The 15,207-nt window shown below is 43.0% G+C and overlaps 1 protein-coding gene across 3 annotated transcripts in view; it reads right to left on the bottom strand.

The window, feature by feature from the left end:
* Positions 1–15,207, bottom strand: part of ASTN2 (astrotactin 2) — an 834,050-nt gene that overhangs the window by 308,706 nt on the left and 510,137 nt on the right. For all 3 annotated transcript variants that reach the window (XM_054689531.1, XM_054689530.1, XM_037494593.2), the window contains one exon: positions 6,163–6,329. In XM_054689531.1, coding sequence (XP_054545506.1) covers positions 6,163–6,329 — 167 coding nt within the window. The remainder of the gene's footprint in view (positions 1–6,162; positions 6,330–15,207) is intronic.

Here is a 15,207-nt window from a genome sequence, read left to right on the forward strand (position 1 = left end):
TTCTGTATAAATGGATGGATTTCCTGTCCTTCTGTCAATTCTGTGACTATATCTTACATCTGAGCTTTAGCAAATGTTTCAAACAGCAGAGAGCACAAGATGGTGATGTTTGACAAGATGTGTGGATACCCTGTATTAACTGTTAGAGATAAAATTCATGTACCTTCAATCAGAAATCAAAGGGGTAAGAACTGGAACCTTCACCTAAAAGTTGGAAGCCACAGCAAAGCAAGTGCCTGAATGGGTTACTCCAAACCTCTATGACTACTTACTGAAGGTCAAAAGTAAAATCACTGTCTCCAGTCTTCAGGTTGGTGTTTTCTACCATTAGAGAAGACTTCAGCTTTGATGATGCAAATAAGTTGCTCTGAGCTAACGACAGATATTAAACACATGTATTTATCGCCTCTCCTTCCTCAAATCACATTAAAATGACATTAAATAGAGAGGCTAGTAAGGACTATTTCAGGCTAGAATGGTCTTCGAGCCTATGTTTGAAATACATTTTCATTACATTTAAAATTAAATTACATTTAAATACATTAAACACATTCAAATTAGGAGGAGCTTGGGATATTTCAGGCTCTGGTGTGCTTTTTACCTCCTAACTGACTGGAAACCCTTCTGGGTGTTTGTTTCTTCCTCTAAATGACCTGAGAAATATTGAAACTTCAAGATAACCAGAGCAATAGGGAAATTTGATGATGTTGCTCACTTGTTTTTATAAGAATGCAAAGGAAGCCACTACCTCTCTGAGCACGAGGTATTAGGAAAAGGTATATATTCCTTGAAACAAAATAAAACAAAACCAAAATCACACTCCTCCTTTTCTCCAGGAAGGACAAGTATATACTCCACCATGTTTTGTTTTTTTTTTTTCTGTTTACTTTGTTTGCCAAGAAGCACAGAACTAAATTTATCTCATGTTGAGTAACTCTCCTGTTTTAGGGCCTTGGAACCATTTCTTGCTTTCCCTTTCTCTCTTTGTAAGTGGTCCTGATCAGTACAATCTTTATATTATTTATTTCTTTATAGGTTGGATTTATGTGAATAATATTACATTTCCTGGAAGCATGCACAGTATACATCGCAGGCACACAAATGAAACAAACTTGGTTGCTAGGTAACTTGCCAAGGTCTTCATGGGAGGCAATTCTTGCTCACCTTTAAGATTCATTCCAAGTTCTTCAGCTTTTGTAGCCCATGACCGTGGCACACCTCAAATTCTCTGGTTTCTCTCCTATCTATGGCTACCTGTGCTCTATTAACATCAATCAGAACCAAGAGAGGCTCAGTCACTGTGTTCAGTGTTCCCACTAGTCCTGCTGGGTCAGGACTGGTCCTCAATGTTTCTTCAAATTCTTAGCATCCCACAAAAGATTAGACACAGAGCAGGTGCAACAAGTATTTAGTAGCTGAATTTCTGGATTTAACAATAAAGATTTTGAAGAAGACGTGGGCCAAGCCATGGGGAATAACAACAGGAACATGGGGAAACTAGGACCCAGTCTCTGCTCATGAGGAGTTCACGGTGTGAGCAGAAAGGGCAGCAGTAAGTCAGCAGAGCAGGGAGAAGTGGTAACTCTGATTCTGGGGATGGTGGGGGGTGGTGTCACCCCAGAGAAGAAGTTCTTTACTCAGTTTGGTGGGTGGATCTTGGCCTAAACTCGGGGCTGCCAATCAGGGCAGTTAGGCAGAAGTTCAGTCTGCAAGAGGTGTCAAAAATCCACTAGGATAGATTAGAATTTGACACTAAAGATAAAAGAAGGCCCTGTGGGTAGAAATGAAAAGGTACAAACTAAAGTAAGACAAGGAAAATAGTCTTTTTATGCATGCCATACCCTACTTCATAAATATTGAGCCAATATTGAAATAGAATCCACTTGAAAGGATGAGATATTATTATATTATCCAGTTCCTAGGTAACTGCACATCTTACTCCTCTACCCTGAGGGGCTCGGAGAAGACTTCCTGGAGAAGGTGATGCCTACAGGGAGACTTAAATGTGAAACAAAGCTGTGCAAGCTAAAGGATCATGGACTAATTGGGGGCTGGGGTGTACAGGGAAGGAGGAAAGGACAGGCAGAAGGAAAATGTTAGAACTCCTGATGCTGGAAACACAGCTGGAAAGTTCAAACTGGGTACAGCTTTCTTAGCCATGTAAATTAAAGAACTTCATGCAACAATTATTAACTGAGCACCTACTATGTGCCAGGCACTGTCCTAGGTGCTGGAGACACAGGAGTAACAAGACACACAATTAATGATTAAAGGAGATGGTGATAAACCCATTAGGCTCATTATAATGACCATTCACTGGGCATTTCAGTGTGTCAGCCCTGTGCATATATAATTTCATTTCATCTTCAAATGGTGCTCCAATCACAACTGAGACTACATGAAAAAAAAAAAAAAAAAACAAAAACAGTTCAGTTAGTGACTTGCCCAAGATCCCATGGCCAAGAGAGACATCCTTGATTGACAGGTGGAGTCCCATGGCCTGGGTTTGAATGCTGAGGTCCACACTTACCAGCTGTGTGACCCTGAGCAAGTCACTGAACTACTCTGTGCCTGGTTTTCTGGACAGTAAATGGGGATGATAATAGAACCTCCCTTGAGGGTTGTTACCAGAAATCCACAGGTTCATGTACACAAAACAATGAGCAGAGTCAGGATCGGTAGGAAGTGCTGAATAAATGGTAAGGTTATGATGATCTGGCTGGCAACTAGTTTATTAAATTGGTGCCCACCCAGAAAATCCTTAGAAAAGTCACAGAGCTTTGAGCAAGTGGAGAAGGTCCCCTTGAGCAAGGATTTGTTTTCCTGGTTTAATTCAGTGGCTACCCACTTCTCTCCACCAACTTTCTCACAAGCACCTGCTAATGGCTTTCAGGGTATTGTTTATCTTGTTTCTAACAAGTGAGGATAACTTCTCATTTGCACCCTTAATAGGCAATTTTCAAAGTGTGTTGAAACAGCAGTGGATTGGGTTTGGGAAGATCTGGATTTTATTTTCTTTCTTGTTCTGCTCATCAGCATTTGGATGGACTTCTGAGGTCCACAATGTACTCTGACCCACTCAATTTTATTTAAGACTCTCAGAAGCCCTCTCTGGAGAGAAGGTGAGTTCTTCCCATCTCATGGACCCACCAGCGAAGAGGCTGATCACCTCAGTCATTGAGCAAATGAGAGGGAGCTACTGTCATCAGAATCCCCCAAGTTAGGCATTTTAATTAACAAAAACATAAAGCCCTGGCCTTGTTCAGGGTGCTGTTCTGAAGCACTTTACAAATATTAACATATATGATGATGTAATTAACGGGATGACTTTAGTCCTCCTAACAACTGTATAGAGGGTTTCTCTGGTGGTACAAGGAGTTAAGCATCAGCACCGTGAAGCTATTCACAGCTGCTGCAGCACAATTTGGATCCCTGGCCAAGGAGGTGACCCACATGGTGCAGGAAACCTTTCCTGTCTCGCCCGCTGCTCCCCTCAGCAGTGTATTTCATTCAATAGATCTGCCTGTTCTGTTCCCCACTCTCTCTGGTGAATTTTTTCATCCCTCGCACCTCTGGCCTGTACCCCAGTTTTTGTATGCATAAATAAAAATAAATCTGAAGAGAAATACTGTCAATATCCCTATCGTACAGATGAGGAAACTGAGGCAAGGAGATAGCAGGTAACTTACTCAGGGTCACAAGGCAAAGAGGGGTGAGCTACATTGCTAACTCTGATCCTGGGAATATCACTTGACCTTAAAGGGGTGATGAGCATTAGGGACTTTACACTCCTCCCAATGGACATCATATCCAGTAGATTATTAACATTTTAGAAATGAGGAAACTGGAAGTCAGAGGGCCAGAAAGGCTTGCCTGTGGTCGAAGCGGGAGTTCAAGGGAAATCGGGGGCATGTACCCAAGTGCACTGGTGCCCTGGACCACTGCTGGGGGCTACGACGGCTGGACAGTCTCCAAGTCAGAATGCATCACTGCCCTTGCTGTGGCTATTACTTGCTGTTGTTATTGCAACAGAAGGACAACCCCCCTTTCTGCCCCCCACACCCCAAGTACACAGGGAGAAAAATAACAATGAGGAGAACACAACTGATTCTGTATTCAAGCCTCAGATCTCAGCCCATGCATAATTTACTCAACACTGCCCTGCAGTCACTTAAGCTGAGGGGAGACCACTATAAATTCAGGTCTACATACACTAATTTATTTCTTATTTATTTTACCGATACATATCGAGGGCCTCCAGTGAGCTGCCCCTACACTATCTTGACAGGTACCTGCAGCCCCAGGTGTAACTGGGCCAGGGAGGGAGACCTGGAAATACACCCTGGAAGGAAAACTGGACTTTACAAACCAGAACCACACAGGCACAATTCATCTCGTGCCAAGCTGAGAGTGAACCCACACATACTCCCCACCCCCTTCTTGGCAATATGTGGGACTGAAAAGGTGGTCCTAAGGTCTTAATCTGCTTTTCTGTCTTAGTAAAGCACTGAGCATACGCCAATGGCAGATTTCTTGCATGAGCACATGGTTATTTTTCCGAGTCACAGAATGTCACAAGACAAATTGCATGATGAGCCGATTTTCTTACGTGAACGTTTTAACCATCAGGCAGGGAATGAAAAGAACTGCGGCCATTCCTGAGGGATCCCTGAGGCCCAGACTCTCAGGTACAGGTGATGGGGGCAGAATGAATCCCACCGCAGGTCTCAACGTGGGAGACAAGCTCAATTGGAAGAAGGTAAAACATCTTCCAGAGACCTCATCTCCCAGCTGGCCGAGCTGCAGCCCAGAGAGGGAACGTCACTCACCCCAGGCCACCCAGCAAGCTGGTCCCCACCTGCCCCCTCTTTCAGTCTCAAACTCATTGGAATCCTCAGTGGAGTTCTTAGCATGAGTGAGAACTTTGAAAAGCTTGTGTGTTTTCTTCCTTATGCTCCCCACCACTTCCCCATCACCCCCAACGCCATCAACACTCTTTACACACCAAAAGACTAAGCAATTGAGGGGGACATGAGGATTGTTTTGAGCTGAAGCCAATCAAGAACCAGCAGACTCAGGAAAAACTTCTACCCTCTCCCTTAACTTCTTATACCAGGAAGACAGCTATTTCCAGAGACAATGTTTACATAAGAAATGCTCATCTGGGCCTCCCTGGTGGCATAAGGGGTTACACACAGCACTGTGAAGCTATTTGCAGTGATCCCCGGCCAGAGAGCTACCCACATGGCACAGAAGACCTCTCCTGTCTCCCCGCTGCTCCCCTTAGCAGTGTATCTCCGTAGATCTGCTTGTTCTGCTCCCCACTGTCTCTGGTGAATCCTCTCAACCCCCTGTACCTCTGGCCTACACTCCAGTTCTTCTATGCATATATAAATAAATCTTAAAAAAAAGAAATGCTATCTGCATGACATGGCAAACATCTGCTCTGCTCCTCTTCCTGTGAATGGCCGTCCTCCCCGTGAGCCCCAGACCCCTACTCCCTTCTCCTTAGCTCAGGATGGCGTCAGCTCAATGCCTGTCTTTAAATTTTGTTGTTATGAGGCTACTGTACATGTGTAATTAACTTTATTTTTCTCCTGTTAGCCTGTCTTATGTCAATTTCATTATCAGATCAGTCAAAGAATCTAGAAGGGAAGAAGGGAAACACTTTCTATTCCTCCACACTGACTGTGAAATTCCTGCAGGAACAGCCTGGAAACCCTGCGCTGAGCCTGTCCTCTTAAGCACCACACCTACTGCTTTCTTAGTGACACTTTCAAGGTGCCTGCTTTTGCCTCTAAGCTAAAGTAACCAGGGCTGCAGGGGAGGGGGATGCCAGCAGGGGAGGAGATGAAGATGGGGCAGGAAATACAACAGAAAAAAATCCCATGCCTAGGATGCAGTCTGAGCATGGACTCTGCTTACCAGAATTATTCATCAGTTATTTATTTTTCTTCACCCAACTAAAGGTTATATACTCTTGCCTTTTTTTTTTTTTTTTTTTTTGCCTCCTGGGCTGGAAAAGCAGAGGCAGAAAGGCCATTTTGTTGAAGGTCAGGTCCAGGTTGGCCAGACTGTAGCTCTTGACCTTTTATTTCCTGCCCCCCTGCGCCCCAACCCCCAGCCCTGAAGGGAGTGGCCGGGCCTCAGGGACAGACTCACCCGCAGAACATGAAGATGGTACTGGAGGTGGCATCGTAGGGCAAAGGCAGGGTCTGCTGCAAACACAGCTGCTCGCAGCCCCCGTTGAAGCCGTCCGAGCAGTCGATGCCTTTGGAGTGGTCGTAGCAGCCGGAGCCATCCTTCATGGGCCTCAGTTCCTCAGGGCACTGATCGGACAGAGAGCAGGGGTGGTTATGCCTGAGGAGGTGCTCAGTGCCCACACCCTCACCGCCCACCCCCTGGAAAGGGACCTGTGTCTTGTACCATAGAAATAGGTTGAAAAGCCTAGCTTGGGGCCTCCCTGGTGGTGCAGGGGTTAAGGAGAACACTACCAAGATGTTGCTGGCCACTGCAGCATGAGTTCGATCTCTCAGCCAGCCAGCCAGCCAGATACCCACATGGCGCAGCAGACCTCTCCTGCCTCACCTGCTACTCCCGTCAGCAGTGTATTTCAGTAGATTTGCCTGTTCTGCTTCCCACTCTGTCACTTGTTGAATGCCCTTCCCCCCACATCTCTGGCTTACACCCTAGTTATTGTATGCATAAATACATATATATTTTAAAAAAGAAAAGCCTAGTTTGACTTATGATAGCTGTATGACCTTGGACAAGTCCCTTTAGCTCTCTGAACCCCAATGTGGCCACCTGGAAAATGGATCTGCTTGTACATTCATGAGAATGAAGGGAGAAAGTGCCAGCCAGGTGGCATGCATGCTGTGCACAGAGCACAGCCATGCAGCAGGTGTTAGCTGCTATTACTGTCCACATTGCCGGGATCAGCAGCACATTTTCGTATTTATTATAATTGCCCAACAGACTCTGCAGCTATAAAGGTCACTAAGGGAGGTAGTGAGATATCATAAAGAGCTCTTGTCAATATGAGTTTAAGTCTATTTCTTGCCCTCACACTGTGAGATCTAGGATACATTTATTGGCCTCTCTGAGCATCACCTGTTTATATCTGTGAAGTGGGCATAGTCATTCACCCATGCATTTGCTGTAGAACTTTAATTGGTTCATGGATGTGTGCACCTTACTTCAGGATTTGGCTTGAAAACTCCATAAACTGATTCTCTTCTTCCTTGACTCTGTCTCCAACTCTGCATCCCTGTGCCTGCAGCCCTAGATGTGTTTCCCTACTACTCACAAGAGGAGACTGTTAAGGCCTCCAAAGCAGTCTACTCATCTCCAACATGGTCTTCTCTACACCTCCCTCCTAATGGCCACCAGACTGGTATTTCCAAATGATCAGTCTCCATGTTAAAAAAAATAAATAAATGCATTATAAATGCCAACAACTTGAATCTTCCTTAGGCCGACAGTCAAGGTCCTCTACAGGTGACTTCAAATTCTCTACCCTGACACATTTACTTCCTCCTTCTGGAGGTGACCTACCACACAAGCTATCCTCCTCAAATACCCCAACAACTCCAACCTCCCAAGCTGCCTGGCATCTAAGTGCTTAGAGTGGAAGCACATACACTAGTGGGGCAACCAGCAATTTAAGTGTCTTTGCTATCATTTAATGAGCCCAAGTTCATCTTCTCCAGTCCGGCAGATGGAGTAGGGGTTTCCACTCTCTTGCATTCAGGAGCGAAAATAAGGTTTTAATTTCAGCCATTCTGCTGCACTTCCTGTCCACTGAGATTAACACCCAGGGCCCAGCCCTGCTCATCCATCATCGGACACCACTGATTAAAATGCCCCCTGCTGTGTCCTCTTGCTCTTGCCTGGCTCCCAGCTCCCTCCCCAAGCCATCATCCCGAACAACATCAATAACAATACACACATGCAAAAATTAATTTGCAAAAGCCACAATACCAAAAAAAGGTCACTCCTCTTGGAAATGAAATTTTGCCTAAGAAGAATTCATAATTACAAATGCATGAGATAGTTCTTCAAGACATTTGAGACCAGCGCCAGGAAGGGTGATGGAGAAACTGGATTATAAATGGCCTTTGTCAAGTTGCAGAAAGGTTATAAAACTGGCTACATTTTGTGCTTAAAAAGAAAAATCAATTTTCCATGTGAGTGAAGTGCTGTACATATTAATACAAGTTCAGAGGAGTCCCCTGAACATTCAATGTCAGACAGGATGGCACCGGGTCACTGGGTCATATGGAGCATCCACTGGTCCTGGAGGCTCAGTCTGCCTGTCCATCTGCAAAAGCTCAGAGATAAGCACCAGAAAGCATGGCTGACCTTCTCAAAAGGTAATGGAGATACCTGGGCCAGGTATTACTCGAAATTCTTTCCATTTGCTTCTGACTCCTTACTACTTTTGTTCTGTAAGGGACCATGTGTCCAGGCACAATCCAAGCACTTTGCCTTAGTCCTTATAGCAAAGCTGCTGGCTAGTGTCATACACTGGTAATTGGTCCCCACAACATATCCCAGTCCTACTGCCTTGAACCTAAGAAAGTTATATTTGTTAGGGTGCAATGGAAAATACCTCCACTGCATCTGGGTTAATTTGATAAACACATTAGTAGGATTAGTAGGAGGAATGACCAAAATAACATCTGTATGGAGACTTTACAGGGTTGTAAACTCTCAAGAATGATGGAGTAGGCGGGGATATTTATTCCATGTTTAGGAACCTGGAGTATCAAGGAGACAGAGGGGGAAACTTAACAAGACAAGTTGGAGGTGACTTAGCACCCTGAGAGCCAAGATGAGTTTCTCAGATAGAGAGGACAGGGGTCTCCTGGTGGCACAGGCAGTTGAGCACTACACTGTGACGCTGTCCGCAGCCTCTGCAGAACGGGTTCAATCCCAGCCAGCCGGCGAGAATCCCACATGGCACGGCAGACCTCTCCTGTCTTGACCGCTGCTCCCCTCAGCAGTGTATTTCATTAGTCTGCCTGTTCTGTTCCCCACTCTGTCTCTGGTGAATCCTCTCACCCTCCTGTGCATCTGGCCTGTACCCCGGTTCTTGTATAAATAAATAAATTTTCAAAAAAAAAGATAGAAAGGACATGTTCACTGATAAATCTATAGCTGTTTAACCGCTGATGGTTGAGCTAACCCCAGTCCAGCTGGTATGATAACTGGGAGTGGCGAACAGTGGGATCCAGCATCAGAGATGCTTCCAGGGATCCCCGCCACCTCCAGGTGTTCGCACCCTGTGTATTCTCTGCCCACATTGCACCACGTCATAGCAGCCTGTGGTAGAAGTGATGACATGAAGCTTCCCACACTAAGGGGTGAGAGCCTGAGGCTTCTCTGTCTCCTGTCACTTTCTCTGTGTTGCGAGCAGCCCTACGGAGACTTTCAGGTGGCAAGGAACTGAAACCTCTGGCCAACAGCCAGTGAGGCTGAGCATGCCAACAGCACATATGTGAGCCTGGAAATGAATCTCCCAGCTCCTAAGAAGCCAGTCCAGATGACTGAGCCCCTGCTAACATCATGACAACTACACAGCGTAGCCACTCCAGAATTTCTGACCCTCATGTTGTTTGTTTTCATGTGGTTGGGCTTAGATATAATTTCTTAAGCAGAGAGAGATAACTAGTATAGTGGGATAAATTTATCAAGTGCTTAGCACAGGGATCAGCAAATGGTAGCTGTTCTTACAGGTATTTTTAAGGGGATTATGACCTAGTTTGAGAAATAAGAAATATATGTGTGTGTCAGACAGACAAGAGTTACAGAGCAAATATGAAAGAGCACAGTGTAATTGGAGGGAGAAAATGAAAATGGCCAACATAAGTCTGGGAAATACTGGAGTTGGCAGGTCTTGGACAGGGAAATCTTAGAGGAAAGCGAGGTCACCGCAGCAACAGGGAGACTTCCTGGTGCACGTGAAAGGTGAAGATTCCAACTCCTTCCCAGGCACCACCACTCACTGTCCTTGTGACATTGGGCATGTCCTTGAACCTAATGGAGGCTCAAATTCCTTTCTTTCAGTGGGGGAGACAGCCTGGGGCCAAGAATATGGGGACTGAAGTCAGGTCTATATTCCAGACAGGTGTTGTGACTCCTAATCCAGGCAAGTACTCCTCCTCAGAGAGAACCTCAGTTATTCCTCAGAATTCCCATTTGTAAAATGGGAATGATAGTGTCTCCTTTGAAGGCATTTCTAGAGACTCCAGGAGAAAACACACCAACAGCACCTGTCTCAGAACCTAGCACACAACAGACACTCAATGTAATGACAGATTACACAGATAGATAAATGAAAGTGGTTAATGAACTCAAGTCCCCCAAAGAAAACTAATTGAACCTATTAGCTTCTTTTTAATGTCTCACCTGTAGAAGTCCTTCAGTGGATCGTTTAACAAATATTTATCAAATGCTCACAGACACACCCCATTCCATTGTACTTTGCTCGAGTGTACTTTGCAGATGCTGCACTTTTTGCAGATCGAGGGTCTGCAGTGACCCTGTGTCAGTGCCATTTTTCCAACCACATGTGTTCCTAAGGGGTCTCTGTCACATTCAATTAAGGCACATGCAGTGGTTTTCCATGTAAAGCTACTGCACTTTGCCGACTACAGTACTGTATAAACATCACTTTCATATGCACTGGACACCCAAAGGTCATGTGACTTGCTTTTTGCGAACTTTGCTGTATTGCAATGGTCTGGAACTGAGCCTGCATTATCCCCGCTCCATGCGGGGCCTCTACTCAGGGCCAACTAGTGACTGGGTGCTGGAAATGCATAGTAAACAGGTCAAGCCCCTGTTTTCATGGAGCTTACATTCCAGAGAGGAGACAAGGGATAAACATGCAAACTAAGAAAATGAGTATTTCAGAGATAAAATGCATAATGAAGAAAGGAAAGTGTGATGTGACAAAAACAAATGGGGGAGGGGCAGGGAAAGGAGGGATTGCAATTGTATGGGGAATATAACCAAGATGAAAATGCATTGTGCAAAAATGAAAATGATGTAAGAAATATATTAAAAAAATAAAAATAAATAAAAGGTTAATTAGAAAAAAAAAAAAAAACAAATGGGGATGGAATGAAAGGGCAGATATTGCCTGGGTGAATACAAGTGGAAGTAGTTAGCCAAGAAAGAACTGCAAGCATGAAATACCTGAAGGAGGAACAGTGTTGGCCTGCCCTTGGAACAGAACAGTGGAGGGTCATGTGGTTGAAGTTAGTAAGAGAGGGAAAAACTAGGTAGATGAAGTAAGTTGGGAGAGGTAGGCAGTGGCCAAATCACTTAAGCTAGGGTTGGTACACTACGGTTTGCAGGGTTTTTAAAACTTACTTGAGATCAAGTAAGTAAGTACAGAGACTGAGTTCCTCTGTACCCTTTTGAACAGATTTCCCCATGGTAGCATCGTGATAACTAAAGTAAAAATCACACAACCATGATATACACATGGATAACCCAGATACATAACTTTTCCACCACTACAAATATTCCTCCCATTGGCCCTTTGATATTTTTATTCATTCATTCATTTTTTTGGGCATAAAAGAACTGGGGTAGAGGCCAGAGGTATGTGGGAGAGGGGGGTGAAAGGATTCACCAGAGACAGAGTGGGGAGAAGAACAGCCGATTCACTGAAATACACTGCTGAGGGGAGCAGGGGATGAGATAGGAGAGGTCTGCTGTGCCATGTGGGTTTGCTCCCTGGCCAGGGATTGAACCTAGGCCATAGCAGTGACAATGCTTTGACTTAACCCCTAGGCCATTTAGGGAGGTCCCCCCCTGCCTCTTTGAAATCCACAAGCACTCCCCAATCTACCTTAATGCCTGGCCTGGCAAGCACTAATATGTTCTCTACTTCTATTACATTTGTCATTTCAAGAAAGTTACATCCATAAAAGGATACTGTAAACAACTTTTTGGGGACTGACTTTATTTTTTTTCATTCAGAATAATTCTCATATTCACCCAGGTTGCTGCCCCTACAATATTTAATTCCTTTTGATTGCACAGTAGTATTCCATGGTATGGATGTACCATAGTTTAAACTATTCACCTATTGAAGGACTTTATGGGTTGTTTCCAGCTCTTGGTTATTATAAGTAATGCTGAAACATGCATTCATGTACAGGGTTTTGTGTGAACTATTCATTTCTCTGGGGAAAAAATGCCAAGGAGTGCAATTTCTGGGTACTTGCAGTCTTAATTTTTTTGGGGGGGAAATGCCAGACTTTTCCAGGATAGTTACACCATGTTAAATTCCAACCAGTAAAACATGGGTGATCTAGTTTCTCCACATCATCAACAGCATTCAATGTTGTCCATAGTTTTTATTTTGGACATTCTGATAGGTATGTAGTGACAGCTTACTGTGGTTTTAGTTTGCATTTCCCTGATGGTTAATGACACCAAACATCATTAGTGCCTGTCTTCTATCTGTGTATCTTTCTGGTGAGATGCCTCTCAATGTCCTTTGCACATTTTCTAATTGGAATTTTTTTTTTCACTGTGGGGTTTAAGAGTTCTTTATGTATTCTAGATACTAGATCTTTGTCAGATATGGGTTTGCAAATATTTTCTCTCCCACTCTGTAACTTGTCTTCCTTCTCATCTTCAAATGTGCTTTCACAGAACAAATGTTCTTAATTTTGATGAAATTCAATTTATCATTTTCTCTTTTATGTATCATACATTTGGAATCTAAGAATTCTTTGCCAAGGCCAATCTCAAAGGCTTACTCCTGTGTGTGTTTTGTAGAAGTGTTATAGCTCTTTGTTTTACAGTGACTTCTGCAATACATTTTGAGTTAACTTTTACAGAAGGTGTGAGACATAGGCTTGTTTTTTTCATTTACAAATGTGCAATCATTCCACATTCTTTGTTGAAAAGGCTCCCTTTCCTTCATTAAATTGTTTTGTATCTTTATAAAAAAATGGGCTTATTTATAAGGGTCATTTCTGGGTTTTCTGTTGTGCTCCACTGAACTATATGTCTCTCCTTCCACTTTCACCACACAGTCTTGATTATTTAGCTATCTGTAAAATTAGAGTAGACTGACCTCTCCCACCTTACTCTTTTTTAAAAGAAGTTTTGCCTATCCTCATTCCTTTGCCTTTACATGTTAATTTCAGAGAAATCTTGTATAATTTATTAAAAAAATACTGAGGTTTTGGGAGGAATTATACTAAGACTTTGAATCAATTTGAGGGGAATGAACACCATTGCTGTATTGACTTTCTTTGGATCTGGTGGCCACACATTCTTCCTTGCTCTATTTGTCCTTGTTCTGTTACTATTTATCTTTTTTTTTTTTTTTCAGACTAAACCATAGGAAAACAGGTGAGAATGACTGAGATCAAGATTGGGGGAGAAGTCAAGGGTTAAGCCATAGCTTCATACCATAGAACAAGCATGTCCACCAGTGCCTTGACAGTTAGTCAAGACCAAAGTTGGAAGAAAAAGGTGTGTGAATGTAGTTTCTGTAACTCTCTCCTATTTCTCTGAAATCTTGCTAATGTGGACTCTTTAACCTCTTTCCCTTCTCTGTTTTGCCCCATATAAGCCCCCCCCTCTCCCAGTTGAGGGAGAAGATCTTTAGAGGATGAGTTCCTTTCTCCATCCGTTGGCAGTGGATAAAACTCTCTGCTACTTGAACCTTGATCATGTGTCCTTTCTGGACTTGTTCAGATGCCTGACAGGAGAAAGAACTCAACGAGCTGGTAACCAGGTCTTCCAATCTACGCATACAACATGTTTCTCCATTTGTTTTGATCTTTGATTTCTTTTGTCACTGCTTTGTAGTTTTCAGCATAATCTTCCCATATATTTTCAGCATAATTTCCCCATATATTTTGTTAGAGTTAAAGCTATGTATTTCATTAAATTTTGGGCATTGCAAATGATGCTGCATTTTTAAGTTTTAGCATCTATGCACGCATTGCTAGTATATAGGAAGACAATTGACATTACATATTTTTCTTACATTCTAAAACCTTACTGAACTAATGCTAGAAATTTATGTGTAAATTCCTCAGAGTTTTCTATGTATACAATCATGTGATCAATCTTTTGTGGTCATTTTGTATCTTCCTTTCTGGTTTGCAAGGCTTCTATATCCTTTTTGTTTGCTTGTTTGTCCAAAAACAGGGGTGAAAACTTCTAACAATGTATTTAATAAGAGTAGTGAGAATGGGCATTCCTGGTTTTTTTCTTTCTTAAAAAACAAAAGATATTTTCAGAAATTTGGCCATGATATGTTGGTGTGAATTATCCTGGAGTTTGCTCAGCTTGTTTAATCTGCAGATATGGGCATTTTGCCAATTGGAGAAGTTTTCAGCCATATTTGAGTACTTTCTTGCTTTCTTCTTTCTTTTGGAAACTCCAATGACACAAATGTTAAATCTTTTTTTATAGTCTCACAGTGCCTTGAGACTGTTCTTTTTTTCCCCTTGCAATCTATTTTCTCCCAGTGTTCACAGAAGGTTATTTATATTGTTCTATCTTTAAGTTCACAGATTACGTCCTCTGTCCTCTACATTCTGTTATTGATCTTACTATCAATCCAGAAGTTATTTATTTTTAAATTCTTTAACTTTCAAATACTTAGTCCTATAATTTCCATTTGCTTCTCATTTATATCTTCTACTTCTTTGCTGAGACTTAGTATTTTTTCATGTGTGCTTGTAACTATGTAAGTATTTTTATGAAGGCTGTTTTAACATATTTGTCAGATAATTCTAGTATTTCTATTATCTTGTTGATGACATCTATTGGCTGTTTCTTTTCATTCTGAGATCTATGTGGTTCTTGGTATGACAGGTGATTATTGATGGAAGTCTGAACATTTGGGATAATGTGTTTTAACTGCAAATCTTGTTTAAACCTATTTTTAGCTGGCTTTCTCTGACCTTGCTCCAGCATGGGGAGGGAGAGGCCAACCTCCTTATTTCCAGGGGGAGGTAGAATTCCAGTTTCCCCATTTGGGCTTCACTAACATCCAGAAGAGAAGCCTTCTCACTCCCCTTAGGACTCCACTTAAATCTCCCTAGATGGCAGTGCTTGCTGAGCTGGCTATGGTTCCCCTCTGACCTTGCTGGCATACTGCAGGGTGAGGAGGGGCCTCATTGCTACTGATCAATGGTCAGTAGTCCTAGCTTTCTA

This window comes from Talpa occidentalis, unplaced genomic scaffold, assembly GCF_014898055.3.
Source record: "Talpa occidentalis isolate TD23 unplaced genomic scaffold, MPIMG_talOcc4v2.1 talOcc4.7, whole genome shotgun sequence".
NCBI classification, from domain to species: Eukaryota; Metazoa; Chordata; class Mammalia; order Eulipotyphla; family Talpidae; genus Talpa; species Talpa occidentalis.